Source organism: Rhopilema esculentum, chromosome 11 (genome assembly GCF_057945365.1).
Source record: "Rhopilema esculentum isolate cy_ngs chromosome 11, ASM5794536v1, whole genome shotgun sequence".
In the NCBI taxonomy this organism is placed as follows: domain Eukaryota; kingdom Metazoa; phylum Cnidaria; class Scyphozoa; order Rhizostomeae; family Rhizostomatidae; genus Rhopilema; species Rhopilema esculentum.
The window spans coordinates 6,838,261-6,853,316 of record NC_142825.1 but is presented as its reverse complement, the minus strand read 5'-3'; the positions used below and the strand labels follow the sequence as shown (position 1 = coordinate 6,853,316).

At 36.2% G+C, this 15,056-nt stretch overlaps 1 protein-coding gene across 2 annotated transcripts in view; it reads left to right on the top strand.

Moving 5' to 3' along the window:
• The window catches only part of LOC135694026 (FIGNL1-interacting regulator of recombination and mitosis), a 59,547-nt gene that overhangs the window by 25,873 nt on the left and 18,618 nt on the right, over positions 1-15,056 (top strand). The window contains exons 20-32 of one of the 2 annotated variants that reach the window (XM_089111463.1): positions 612-663; positions 2,327-2,428; positions 3,824-3,922; positions 4,235-4,309; positions 5,111-5,251; positions 5,543-5,620; positions 6,052-6,165; positions 8,157-8,261; positions 8,984-9,061; positions 9,532-9,567; positions 10,270-10,320; positions 11,154-11,222; positions 12,586-14,786. In XM_089111463.1, coding sequence (XP_088967589.1) covers positions 612-663; positions 2,327-2,428; positions 3,824-3,922; positions 4,235-4,309; positions 5,111-5,251; positions 5,543-5,620; positions 6,052-6,165; positions 8,157-8,261; positions 8,984-9,061; positions 9,532-9,567; positions 10,270-10,320; positions 11,154-11,222; positions 12,586-12,723 — 1,138 coding nt within the window. In that variant the 3' untranslated portion in view covers positions 12,724-14,786. Of the gene's footprint in view, positions 1-611; positions 664-2,326; positions 2,429-3,823; positions 3,923-4,234; positions 4,310-5,110; positions 5,252-5,542; positions 5,621-6,051; positions 6,166-8,156; positions 8,262-8,881; positions 8,954-8,983; positions 9,062-9,531; positions 9,568-10,269; positions 10,321-11,153; positions 11,223-12,585; positions 14,787-15,056 lie in introns of those variants that run through there. The other variant, XM_065212662.2, reaches the window with a different exon arrangement.

Below are 15,056 nucleotides of genomic sequence, written 5' to 3'. Positions count from 1 at the left end.
TTCTCCTAGTTTGCTGGAAAATGCACTTTTGAAGCTATTTCCAATAGTGCAAGCTTTCTCTGAAATGAATACCTACAGACTGGAAGCTATTTGATTGTTTTAATCAACTTTCTTGTTTCGTTGTTTAATGTTTTAGCTCATGCAACATAATTTTCTGCAGATTGGGACATAATCTCTCACCTTTTTCTTCCTATAATTTCTCATCATTTCTGTAAATCAAAACTCCTTGCACCCTCCCTATGATTTGTTTAAATGGCGCCTAATCTGAACTTTTACCGCCAAACCGAAAATTCCTCAAAAACACCCCGCAACTTCTACCTCGGTACGCCCCTGGTATCAACTTTGTGCAAAAATCATTTAGATTTATCATGAGATCTTGAGATGGTGTTGGACGATCGTCGTTAAGGGCATCAAAGTTTGTAAGAAAGATGAGTTGATTCTTGCAAGGTGATTCTTGTTCTCTTCAAGTCCCCCTTTAATATTGTTGTGTTCTTTTATGTAATTTGTCCTCGTTTGCTAGCTATTTGGCTAGAGCGCGTGTATGAATACTTATTCTGCTAAATGTTATGTAAATTATATCCAGCCAATGATAATGATCTTTTTGTTTCCAGATGGGGTCCTGAGAATCTATGCTTTCAACAAGCTGAATTTTTCATTCATATGGTAAATATGATTGTTTCTAAAATTCCATGTGCTTACTTTTACCTGTGAGCAAGGACTGTTCTTATCCAATTTCTTTGCTTCACAGCTGCAGAAATTTTCTAGAATTTTTATTCTATCTGTTCTGCTTTGCTCTGCTAATGGATTGGATTAAGAAATAAGAGTAAACCTTTCCTAGCCTGTAGCCAAATATTTTCAGAACAGGGGTGTCTCCAGAGCACAAGTGTGCTTGTTCTGATAAAATAACAAACATTGTATCATTTGATCGTTACGTTAAATACTTGGGCTTTGAACCTCTAGGGTTTTTGTCCTCACCCACTGCCACCTTATCAGCTTGATCTCCGTTTTACAACGCTATTATTGTAGTCACATAGAAATTGAGCAAGTATTTCAAGGTCCTTGTTAACCAAACATTATGCGGTCAGGCTTAGATATTGCAATGCAAGAGCTTCATTCGAGATTCATCCGGGTCTTGCTTTCTACCTACCCATGTGATATGTTCTGTATGGAAGCACGTGCTTTTATATTCATCTACTTCACACAATTCTTATGAGCAATATTTTCTTTTTGCATCACAGTAATCAGCAAAAAAGATTTAAGAAGAAAAAGATTGGATTTTTATCGATTTCTAGCTCCTTGTTGTGGCTGTTATTCTGTTGTTAGTAGAAATCATGCGTCAACAACTTTCTTTGGGCCAGTTTACATGAGTGGGCTAGCCTACTTGAGTGGGTTAGTTTCTTCAGGTGATATCGTATTCGCAAGAGTTTACACGAGGACGCGATTTGTCCCACTAAGGTGGGATGACCTCTTATTTGAAGATTTTAAATGAGGTTGTTTAGCTTTTGACACCATAAAAATGAATATCAGTTTTCCTCAACAAATGAATAACAAATGGATTCCTTTTTTGACCGTACTTCAGTTACACAGAATTTCGAATTTGTGTTCGATCTATCAAAAGTATGCGACCGGCGATCAATAGGTTCGTGTTTGAATTGAGGAAACATAATGTTTTAATTGAGGAAACTCTATTTTTCTGTACGCTTTTGCCACGGTTTTAGCAGAAGAGCCCGAACTGTTGCTGCCTATTCATACGACATTATGATTTGGTCTAGTTTGGCGCCAATTTCCTCTACGCAGGCACATTGACTCCCAGTGAGTGGGCTAGCCCACCTGATCGCGTTTAATCATGGATAATTCCCAACCCACCTGATGCGGATCCCATCTGTCATTCTCGCGGATCTCACCTGAGCGGGCTGGCCCACTCTCCGTAAATACAGAGAACAAGGGAATGTATAGAAAGTACGGATCCAACTTAAGTGGGCTAGCCCACTTCATGTAAACAGGCCCTTTGTCAGCCATTTTTTAAGTTAGGGAATCCAAAACCTGATAATTATTACACTTCCGTTTTGATACACTTTGATGCTGAACACTTCAGTTTTATAGACAAATTTCATCAACTTAAACCGAGCTGCTTCTTGCTTCAGTATTTCATTTCACTTCATGTTACATAACAAAATTATCAATATAAGATCTTATTATCAAATCTTTTTGAGTATTCTGTTGATAAAGTGCTGTCAAAACGCAGTCATCGAATCAATTTGCCCTAACGTAGTTTCGTACAGCATTGTACTTTTTCTATTAATTCAAGTCGGATGTTTTGTTTCAGATCCTGGCTGTTTTTAAAATTTCTTCCATGCAGTCAAAGATCCTCAACAGATGCAGTTTCGTCCTTCAGCGGCTGTTCCTGTTGCTAGGCGACGTTAAAAAGGTAGAACATAATACTCCTCCATAAGTCCTAGAATAGGCCCCTGCGGGGGCTTTTCGCAAAATGCTTTGGGATGGAGGCTTATTTGGCAGCAGCCAAAAATACTACAAGGGTTAATTGTCATCCTCTGTTTAAGGCTGGTATGCATGCGTAAAATTGCCGATTATTTGGGTAAACCTATTGCTGTCAAGGCAATACCTTAGTCCCTAGGGGCTTATTCCAGGGTGGGGGTTTATTTCACAAAAATTACTCCATGGTGGGGGCTTATTCGAGGGGGTACTCATTTGAAGGCGATGGCTTAGTCGAGGATTTATGATACAGCCGACTGTGATCCTTCAGCTATTCCACTGCGTGGTTCTTGCTAATGTACTTTTTAGGTCACACTACTTATTGGTGTGCGGCACAGGCTGATTTTAAATTGCTACTCCAGGTTTCACACTCATTTTGAACATCAGTCAACACTGCTTCCGTGTGTAACATGCGAACTAGGGGGCAATTGCCCCTCCAGCCAGAGTGGCTCGAAATTGGAACACGTTTGCCAAAATGAAGTGCATTGTTAAAGCTTGTTTTTTTCTTGGTCGAGAAAATTGCTCGGAAAAAGACAAGACATGTTTGTCACATGGCAAAACAACTGAATAAATGCTGCCCATTAAGTGGCATGGACAACACGTAGCCAACTTCGGTCGGTATCGCATGGGTAATAGGACTGTGAATTGAACTGATGGAGAAAAGTGCAGAAGGCAAATCTTCACTTTAGATTACAGAGGAGGGGATAAAATCTAACAGAAATTTCCTCACAAAGTCACAGTTGTTGATCCATCTCCCACTTGAGGGTCTAATATTTCATAAAAAAGGACAACTTGGGAAACATTGTGCATGATTTATTAAATGTGAAAAATGAAAATATTTTTGCTAAACAAGAGGTGTAGAGCTACAAATTGACCAGCGGCCAGAGGTGCACTCGAAAATACCTCAAACACCCATACCAACAAGCAGAAATGTGTTACTTTTTGCAACGAAAGCTGGTCCCCCTCAGCCTCCCTAGCACAATAAAAATGTGCTAAACATTTTGATCTTTTTCAATGTAATAAAGCTATTTTCCTTTGGGCATTTATATTCCTTTCAAACTTTCTAACTTTTCATTAAGTGTACAAAACTGTTAAACTGCTTATTCATATTATGAAGATTTTCTGTGAGAAAATATTTAACAATGATTTCATATGACCATTGGTCACAGGGAAAATAACGCCCTGGCATCGAACAAGTTGAATCTCATAGCCCGTTTTGCATACATAATGTATATCAACATAAAATCGTCATTTAATTTATTAGATGATTTAAGTTCTATAAAAGGTGTTATAGCAACTTTTATAACCATATTATGAAATGAATTTACAGGAAGAATTTTTAAAGAGAATCTTGTCGAGAAGAGAAGATGTTGTGATCATATTGAGTATGTTTCCATTCAGCAGAATGAGCCAAGATCTCCAAGAGAAGGTTAGATTATAAGGTTGAGAATTCAAGTAATTTGCAATTTTAGTTTGCTCAAAATGATTGATTGAATTTGCTTTGTACACCCCCAAAACTTTGGGGATACCCTTGTCATTGCAGCAGGTTCTTAAAGCGATTGCTTAGAGTTTCATTTAGCAGCAGAAATGCTTGTTAGCAATTCGATTTCTGATGAAATGATTCGCTACAATTAAGTTATTATGGATCACAACATACAGTTGCTGGTTTTTTTCCTACTTTTAATTGTTTCTGCGATTGCTAACAACTATTTGACATATACAATTATTTCTTCTTATACAGTATTTAGGTACAATAATATCCAAAACTTTAAATGGTTTGGAAGAGTATAAGACAAAAGAAAATCAGAATATGATGGTAAGACTTGTTAATCTAATTTCTCGCAATAGTTTTTTTGTGAACAATTTTTTGGCGGTAAAGAACTTGAAAATGGTTTTGAAAATAGTTGTGGATCGAAATAGGCCAATCAGAAAAACGCAACTGGGTATATATTTTTCATCGTGTACTTTCGGACCCTTATTCTGACGTTTTATGCTCTGAGGAGTGTCAGACGGAAAAGCTTTTAGCCAATATGTTGTATAATATTTGCCTTTTTCAAAGCTATTTTCAAATAGTTTCTCTCTTGCTTTGGCTGTAGTAATCAGCGAACGATTCCTACTAAAGTCATTGTGACGCCCTTCTCAAGATTTATTTTTGAGAAATTATCAGCTCGCAGAAGAGAAGCTCGAAGCTGACCCCCTCCCCACTTTTCCCTTAGAAAAATGTTGGCTGTCGAGTTAACTATCTAAGATGAATCAATTGGATGATACTGGAGCTGTGAAATTATGAGATTACATTGTTTTGATGGGAATTGTAGTCACCTTTATGACTGCCTGATTTACTCTCTCGCTACACAAGGAGCCCCTTAACAACAAAGCCATTTGCAGTAAATTTATCTTCAAGTTCATATTTTCAAGATGCTAGAATACCAATGTTTGTTCAATGTTAGTGCCATTCATCGGGGGAACGCGATGACTTTGTGTCTTAACCTTCTGTGAATGGCACCATGTTGCTGTATAGCTTTAGGTTTATAAACACAAATTTTGTACCTTTTACTTATTATTTATTTTTTACATGATATTCTAACATTAAAGAAATGCACCGATTACCTCTTGCTAGATGGTGGTCATTAAAGTATGGGAACAGTCTCTTGCTAGTGTAAACGCATTTCAGCTGCTTTCACCTCTCCAAAGAAATGGCGTCATAACAACTCTAATGGACGCTTTTGAAGGTTTTCAAGATTCACAATGCACAGAGATTGTATGTTGTTTTTCATCAAGTTATATTTCCGAAATGATTTGCTGAAGTTAGGTTTTCTTTAATCAATATTTCTTCAACTATTTACGATGAAATCCCCCCAGCAACCTTGAATCCCCCAGCAACCTGTCCCCTACATGAATTTTTGTTGCTACTGTTAGAACAATGCTGTCTCGAGCTCCTCAATCGGAAAGGAAGCTTCTCCTCTTTCGATAATTGGGCTGAAATTTGACCGATCGTTATTTTTACTTTTGAGCTCACAAACCTAACTGCGACATCTTCTCTTGATTGCAGGACGAGCAATTTGTATGCTTGATTTTGGGAGCAACTAGCAAAATAGTGTGTTTTTTAGATATGCGGCAAATTGAATTGGTATGTTGATTTACAGCAACCTTATCACCAACAATCTTTAGACTTTACTTCTCGTTATAAACATCGTACTTAAAAGTAATATATGACCCGTCTGTGAGGTTCATCGTGTTGGGACATCTAGCTCTGAATATTCCAAATGATGCTGTCAAAATTGAAGAGTGGATAAAATACTTCATCCAAAAAGATACATATACCGTTGTCCTATCCAAAGAAACAAATTTTTATGCACAGCTTTGAAATAATAATTGCACAGTCAAATGTTTGGAAAGACCATCGACGCAACGTATTACAATGGTTGCTTAAGATAAAGATAATATTGATACGTTTTTAAAAGTAATGGCAAATCGTTGAAGATCTTTGTTATGATATACGACAAGAATACTGGGTTATGTTTATCTTCTTAGCATTTTTACTGTTAATTTTTTTCGCAGACATTGCGGGTTTGTTTGACATTGGCGGAAAGCAATCGCTCAGAATGTCTTTTCGTCCAGCTGTGCAAATTTCTCTCTGCCTTGAAGATGGAAGATTTTACCAACGAATTTCAGGTTTGTCATATCTTACAAGTTGTGTTGGCCTGTTTAATATTGTGATTTCTCACAAAGGGACTTGGCTAGGTACAACTAGGAAACTTTGTTTTGTGCAAATGCATTAGGATTAGTCTATTAGCAATTTTCCACTTGTCTTTTCTTTCATGTCCTTAGTAGATAAATATTTATTCATGTGCCTCACATCAATACGAGTTGGAAATTCGTGTACAAGCAAACGTTTTGACCAGAAGACGTAAACTTGACAATAACTAACATTAAAAATGAAAATTTTCTTGTTTATCAGTCATTTTGATGGAGAACAACATACTGAAACCTTTGAAAATCTGCAACAACTTTTCTCCAAACACTATGGATTCTACAAAAAAATCTTACCTCGTGGTGATCTGAATTAATTATTAATAAAGTCTTTAGGCTATGCAGCTGGCAATCGTGAAGATAAGCTTTTTACTTTCCTTGCTAGTTCATATTTTATGCGCACTATGAAATAGGCGGTCCTACTCTGATAGTTTCCAATCGCTCAAAGATATGTCTTAAAACAAGGGTGTTATATTTATAGAAATTCAATCTGTTGTTCTAGAACTTTTGCTCTAGAAGTTAAGCAATATAAAGTTTCAAGTTACTAGAAGATAGTAAAAGAGCTGTTTACATTTTGATTAAGGAGGGCTACACTACCGAGAAAGCAAACTGCTTATATCTAATCTGCGTAAGACTTTGAGCAGATTGAATTCTCAATCAAGTTTCGCATTTGTTTTTATGCGTACAGCTGGCCGTATTTTTTGTTTTTAAAGGCATAGAAGGCAAAAGCTTAAAAACCAATGTGTGAATAAAAGTGTAAAATCCAAAATGGAAAAATGAGAAAAATGGAGATAAGGAGTAGTCCATTTCTCGTATGCGCCCCTCGCAATCCTTCGTCTAGTATCACGGTTGGAAACGTCAGGAAATACAAATACTAAGTACCTTAAAAACTAAGTACTCTTTTGGACTGACAACGAAGGCTGACAACGAAACTATCCTTCGGAATTCTCATCACTCTAGCTTCCGAAACTTTATAAATCTTAGCTCGAATAATTTTTAGTATCAAAGACGTATAAATTTACATGGAAATAGTTGTTGAGCGCAAACATGCATTATAGCAATTCCTGCACTATTTAATAGATATTTTTTGGTTCTTCGTAGAATAACAGCTTATTTTTCTTTCTGTCGAGTCCCTTCTTTCACGCCCCTAACGAGAAAGAAAGGGTTTAACTTTTTTAAAACAAAAAACACTTATTTTGTCGAATATATCAATTACCAGCCATTAAATTACCAGTCGTTAAACGAAGCAGTCAGTTATTGTCAGTCAGGACAAATGAGATCGAATTTGATGAGATTTCTAGCCTGCAAAACCCATTTTATTCATGAAAATGATTTTATTTGCCTTGTCGTGGACGCGGTCGTGGATAAATTCACATAACTTTAGCAATATTTATAATCCATTTTTCTCACCTTGCTAGAGTTTGTCTGTCTAATTTTCTTCCATTGACGTAAAGCTTGACTGCTAAAGAAAATTGCATGGCTTTTTACTGTTTCTGTTTCTGGCAAAGTAATTTTTTCGCTCTCCGTCGAAGCTTTTTAGGGTTAATACCATCCCCAGGTTCAGAAACTCATCTAGTACCTCTTTAGTTGGTTTCATACGTAATTTTTTGACGTTCAGGTTTCGTTTGTCTTAAGATTTTCCTCTTAATGGTGTCATTTTGATACAGCTGGTCTTCCCTTCTATTCCTCTCTTATATATGACAGTGCAAACCTTCCATATGTTTTTAAATATCTTTCTACAAAGGTAACGTTGCAATTGAATATTTAGCTCCAGGGCTATATGAATATAGCGGCAAAGCGCAGTGCTTGGTAGAGGCCACACTGATATGCCCCCTCTGTTTTACTATCATTTCTGCATCCATAGCTGTCTCATTTTTAGGTGCAAAGCGACCACATCTCGTTTTTCTTCTCAGGGTGCCTGTCTGCCGTATATGATGAAATTGTTTCAGGCTTTACTTGCTCACAAGTCTCCCTTTGTTCGAATTGAAGCTTTGCAGTGTCTAGTTCAATTTTCTGAGGTGAGTTTGTGATGTCATATACCTTTAAAACTATAAATGTATATCTGATATATCTTGTGCTAAAATTTAACGACGTTGACCAGTTTTCGTATCAAAACTTATCGAGAAGAAATTGGAAAAATTGCTCGTAACATTTGCAAAAACCAGTTTTTTCAAGTCTGATTATCTTTTATTTGGAATATCGATCTACCTTACTATGAATTTCGAAATTTCTTTGTATGAAATGCAAGCATGTAAATCTGGTCTTCTTAACTCTATGAGAAAAGTTTGAAGAACTGCATATTTCAGGCATAGTTATGGCATTCTTTATTCGGGCATTCTTTAGAGTTTAGGAGTTTAGGAGGTAATTCAAGCATGCTTTAGGCATACGTCAGAGCATTTCTTTGTCCTATTCCAGGTATACTTCAGCCATATTTTAGTTGCAATTCAGGCATATTCAAAAATTCCTTGGTATAATTCATTTGGACATTCTTTAGGCTTGTTTCAGGCAGTCGTCGTAAGCTATGCTTTAACAAAATATTTAGGCAACTGCATACGACCTTACGAAATGTACATAATATTCCAACCTTTACCTTTACTCTGCGTCCCTACCTATCAGGCCTGTAAATTCCAAATTTTAGGAGCATCAGTGATTATTAATCATGGGTTACATTCTCTTGGCGACGATTTTCATTCAATTTTAAATATTCAAGGTAGGACGTGACAATGTTTTTTTACTGCAGGCCCCATTTCATGCTGACGTTTTATATCAGTGTCTGCCAGAAACGATGGTCGAATCCTATGAGTCACTTTCAAGTAAGGTTAGTTCCTTGCACACAACTGGCTTGATTGTTTCATGACATTTATTGCACTTGAGATAAAAGAAATCAGGCTCCCAGCAATGTAGTGCCGTTTAGTAATTTAGTTAAAATTAAAGATTTAACAATCATGAAATTAGATTGAAATGAGTATTGTCATTTTGGATTGCTTAGCGATTTGAAGTTGGAATTTAAGGATTTACAGCATTGCTACTCATTTAAAATCTTTCCAGCAACATTCACCCATGGGAAACATGCTTGGCTAAAATTCCATGATTCAGCATTATGTCAGCAATTCTAAATTCCTTTCACTGAAAAATTTCCAACAACGGTGTTTCAAAGCTAAAGAGAAACTACCATGTCATAGGATGAAAATCAAAATCGAAAATGAAAAAGGCTAGTTTCATTTTAGTTCTGTTAAGAGTTTGCGTTTTAAATTGCCTAGATGCTATCGATTCTTGCTCTTTTTTCAGACTGTGTTGTTGGATGAATTGACTGAAAGAGAGAAGGTGAATATTTTTGTTTTTTTGAAGTATATTTTAGGTAAGAGTAGTATGTAGTATGTAGTATGTAAGAGTCAGTAGTATGAGACTCATGGCCGTATGTAGAATTATTCATGGCCGTTTATAGAGAAATTTCGCATGACATGTTACCGATAATGTAGATTTTTAACTGCCACGTTTAGCCGAATGTTTTCTGAAATCGTTGAAAAAGCACATTGTCATGTTTTGGTCGATTGAGCAATCTTTTGAAGCTTATTTGCACAGTGCACAATGCTCAAAAATAGTTTGGATTGGGTGCTTTTCAAAACAAAGAAAAATTATGGGGGCAAAAACTTGCAAATGACATTGCCATTGAAAATTGCTCCTGAACTTCTCGTTGGATTGTCTGCCAAATGTAAGACACCAATATGATATATATGAAGAAAACTGAAACGTGCCTTTTATTTGCTTCAAATAAAATAAGCAATTTGCAAATGTCTTTAATGTTTTTCGCTATACGCCCAGGGAAGCAAAAATGTTGATAGAAGTATGTCCCTAAATATCTAAAATACATAAAGTGAAGTTAGTCAACCCTTAATAGTCTCGAGTCCTTCATAAAACATATTGTATATTTTCTTAAATGCATTGAAAGAGCGAAATTAAAGTGTAATACAGAATCAATAAGAACTTTTAAAGATTTGATGTATTCGTTGATCTTAAATGTTTCAGGAAAAAAGACTAGAAGAGGCAGTACAGCTGTTCTTAACAACTTATGAGAAAGTAAGAATTACTTAAGCCTCTCTGTTTTTGCGATTTCATTTCATGTTTTTTTCATAGTGAACTTTCATCCGTGACTCTCTCGTCAGGGCGATTATTTACAATGAAAGCACCTGAAGGAATTTGCGCTCTTTTCGGCATCTTCAGAAAAACCATCACGACGAGGTTGAATGAAGTTCGGAAAAATTTTGACATTATACGCTGCAATTAATACATTGTTATTCATCGTTTCTTATGTGAAATCGCTTTCTTTGAACATGTTAGTTCTTCTTTGAAAGACGTGACTAAAGAAGAAATATTCCTAAATCCTGGCTACCACAGCAAATACAGTCGCAGGCTTGCTTTCCCACTGACATTTTAGATCTAAATGCGCGCGGTAGAGTGACAATCGGATTGCGTAAGTGAAATGACGTAAACATTGCTAAAAGCTGTCATTGCCCAAGCGCGTTTCATGTCAGGGGCATTAGTTAGGGGGCAGAAATTGCCGCATCCCCCGAACACTTTTTCACAAAAAGTGTTTCTCAATTAAAGGCAAATTCTTTCTTGAGAATCTTAGAACTATTTCATCCAACCATACAAAGACATCAACATTTTTAGGAGTGAAGCAAAAGATGCCTTAAGAAAAGTTGATTTCATAGATAAACGCAACGCTGAAACTACTGACCAACCTATTTAGCAAACCATCGGTGCGCTATTATTAGAAAACACCAAATGTAAAAAATCATAAGTTGCTGACATTGCATTTTGGAATCTGTAGTTTAAGGTTGTTTACGACACAGAAGCTTAACATCTATTTATCATGATTTGATTGCTATTTTTCATTTACTTCAACACAGCGTAGCGACTGCCAGATTGCTTGCGAGAACCAGAGTGCTCCAATCTCAATGCCGGAAGCAGGGACCGGGGTATGTTTGCCATGATTTATTTTCTTTGCTTCATATAACAAATACTGAAGTTGGAAATTTCCCAAGATGCAGGCACAAACATTTGCAAATACCAAGCTTTTTTTAGAATCTTAACGGACTGACTAAAGGATTAGAACGTATATTGATGAGTCATAAATGGAAAATGTTTTCATAGAAGGCTTGGTTCAGAAAGCGAGACAAGAACCTAAAATTATTCACATTATTTGAATACAAATGACTTGCTTCTTTGTACTTGACCTAAATTTTGAACCGTCCTGTTCTATTCACCTTAGTCTGTCCAGCTCTACATATGCTGCATCGAGCACTATATGACAGGCCAGTGGAAGAGTAATTTTCATGACCTAATAATTGAAAATCTGCCTTCAAAACATGAAATTGGGCAGAGGGGTCTGAGAGTGGCATTTCAATTCATTCTCTATGTTGTGACCGTCCCTGTGGCCTTGGACGATGTGACCGCCATTTTGGTTGCGATCTGAGCTTGTTTTTATTTTAAGTGATGACGCATTTGAAATTGTAAAGCTCTTGCATTTGGCTGACTATTTGCAGCGATCAATGTACGTTTTAATCCTTTAATAAGTGCAACTTGAAAGACGTATTTTAAAGTCAGGTATGTTACCAAAACATGCACACCATGAATTTGAAAAATATTCAAGCAAAAACATTGCTATTGCAATGCTAGTATAAACGAGATTAACAAACACCTGTGTTATGGACATAGGCCGAATATTGTTCCAGGGACAGTCTTAAGCAAGTGCTGTACACCTAAAGTCGTTACACTGTTGGAAGGAAGGCCAGCAACATGTTTTATCATAAAGTCAACCAAATTGTCAAAATGTGGTCTTGAAAGTGTACGTGATAGGCGAGAGGTCGTTCTGCTGCTTCTATTAGCGAGCGTTATTAGCTACATGGCTGGGGGACTTCTACTTTGCGTTCTTGCAAGGTTTCTGCTGCCTTGTGATCATTTTTGTAGTCCAATGAACATGAAATCCTGTTAACCTTTTCTCACCACACATCTCTAGTTTTTGTAGACCAAAATTGTGCAAGCTAAATTTGGTTATTACACAAATACAAAGAACTAAGAAAAAACGATTTCAGTTTTCCATGGAGAAATTCACTAGCTAAATTTTTTATCTTTAGAAAAAGTTTTCAAAACAAGTAGCAAAATATCACTTTCTGCAAGTTCTAGGGGTATGTCTAAAATTGGACTGTCGCAGTGAGTATCGTTTGGTCTTTAATGGGATAGGCATGTTTTTCAGCTAAATTTCAATGTTGTCAAAACATTCCCGTCAGTCTCGGTAACTGCTAAGTTTTGATGATCGCAACTGATTTCATTTTTACTTAGGAACTGCTTAGACTAGAGAATGACTTGACAAGAGTTATTGCTGAAATCAAGAAGTATGCAGAAAAAAGTTCTATTCCTGACTGGATGGCGAAGAACTTTAGTGCCATAGTACAGGATCTGAATACAATACGAACTTGAATGATGTAATGGCCTCTTTGTATATAGAGTATGTAGAATAGTACATGCAAGATTAAAAAATTTAAAAGAAGTAATTGACAAGGGCCTATACTTACTTAGTGACTAGACCAATAAGATTGTAACAACAAGAATGATGGGCTTTAAATTTTGAACTGCTATTTTGATGTTTATTCTGTTTTGTTTCATCGAAATGTTACAATTTTCTTTGGAAGACACAAGGTAACTTGCACACATCATAGGCGTCAACCCTTGCGACTGCCAATTTATCTGGTATGTCATTAACATATAAAGAAATGCTATAGCAAAACCTGGATTTACCAAGTTTCCATAAAGCAAACCATATTTCTAAAACAGCTATACTGGACCCATATCTATCAAAGCCTTGATTCTTATTATGAAAATTGATCGGTATTAATTTTTTTCGAATAGCTTATATTTTTGTACGAGCTAAGGAATTAGCTAAGAAAATTTCATGTATTGATTTTATCGCTATTCTAGCTATGCTTGCATTATTCCAGTGTAACTACAAGCAACTTAAATTGATCATCTTAAGAATTTACAATCCCCTCAAAGCTGTCTCCACAAAAATGGCACATTCCTTATCAGATTTTGTTTCTTCGCTGCTTCAAGTCAAACTGCTAGTGGAAGAATGGAGTCTGTATTGTAAGCAACGGGATCTTTTCTCTCATTGATTTTGAGAAAGCTATGAACTGTCGTTTTTGTTTTAAACATTCTAGCCACAGGTGAAAAAGCTGTTTCTATCAATAAGGCCTTTAACGTGCCTTTCCATTAAGATTCTACCCTTCAAAGCCTCGAGTAACCAAGGTTATGGTATTGTAGATCGATGCGGTGACGAATATTTCTGAGATAAAATTTGAACTTTATTTCTGAGACTAGATTGTTGAGACCCTTTCACCTAGGGTATGAAAATTAACTCTTTCTTCTCCGTAGAAAATATATCCAAGGCACCAGAATTCCGTATTATATATGATAACTATTTTTTGATTAAAATCTGTTTTCTTCTTAATTAAAACAACCACTCTAAACGGATATCAGTTAGCACCTACTTCACACGGAATATTATGCTGATAAAGCATATCCATTGATTTTGTATTTTCGGGCAACTGACATGGAACAAGTGTACAGCATGGAACTAGCTTTGATACATTTTATCTACGAAGTACAACCCAGTGGTCCCGAATGTCCACTGCATATTTTCAACAATGGTGCTTTCCCTTATTTATCGATCTTCTGCCTTATTTTGCTTTGAAATTTATCTTTTTGATTTGTCTCATATTCCTCATCGTATGCCAGATTTTGAAAATTTCTAGGTCCCGCAAAAGTCTAAATATATCAGTATAAAATCAATTTTGGCAAAAAGCACCTCAAATTACCGTTGTCAAGCCTTTTCTTAAGCAGGTATACATATGGTTTCGTGTCATGTCATGACGGCTGTATCTAAATGATACTGTTTTTTTTGTAACTGAATCGATACTTAACAAGTATAATCATCTAAACTAAAGAAGCATTTTCTGTTCATTGTGAAAGAAGTATGGTTACGGAAAATTTATCAAGTCGAATATAATTTGAAGCTGTCTTGTAATTGTCATAAGTTAAAGCTGTCTTGTCACTGAAAACAAGATCCATAATTTTCAAAAGTTTAAATGCTTTAGAAAAACAAAAAACATTACTAGAAATGCATGCTTTAAACGCCGCAAACCGCATTATGACTCATTCTGAATACGAGGTTTTGGCGGGAATTGAAATGGCCAAAATGGCGTGTGCACAGAATGAAAGTTTTAAAGCATCGAAAGATTTTTCTTAAAGATTTGAAAGCATCGAGACATCTTCCAGCAAAAGTGGCTAATGATCATATTAATTTGTACTGAGCGTCTGTTCTTCTAGTGAAATAAACGAGGCAACTGCCTATTGCTCGAACGGACAATCATTGTTATCCGAAAAAAATAACCCGAAATGGCCTTTCGGTTTGAGCTATTGGCACCATTTTCATTGGCAATTCGCAACTTCAAGTCATCAGTACATGCTGCATCGTCGGAGAAAAGGTTTGTTGCTCAGCTTGTTTGTGTTATCTTACGGAGAAGACTTTCCAGCAAATAAGGTAGCAATTTACAATATCTGCAAAAGAAGTACCAAAACAACTTACGCAAAAAAGGAAATGCTTTCCTTATAATTAAGCTCATCGTTTACTAATTAAGTAGGATATTTATATATAGGTAGTTTAAATAAAGTAAAGCTATGCAACTGTATTGCCGTAGGTTGGGTAGTAGGAAACAGCGTACCTTTGAGTTACTCCACAATGTAAACGGTACCTT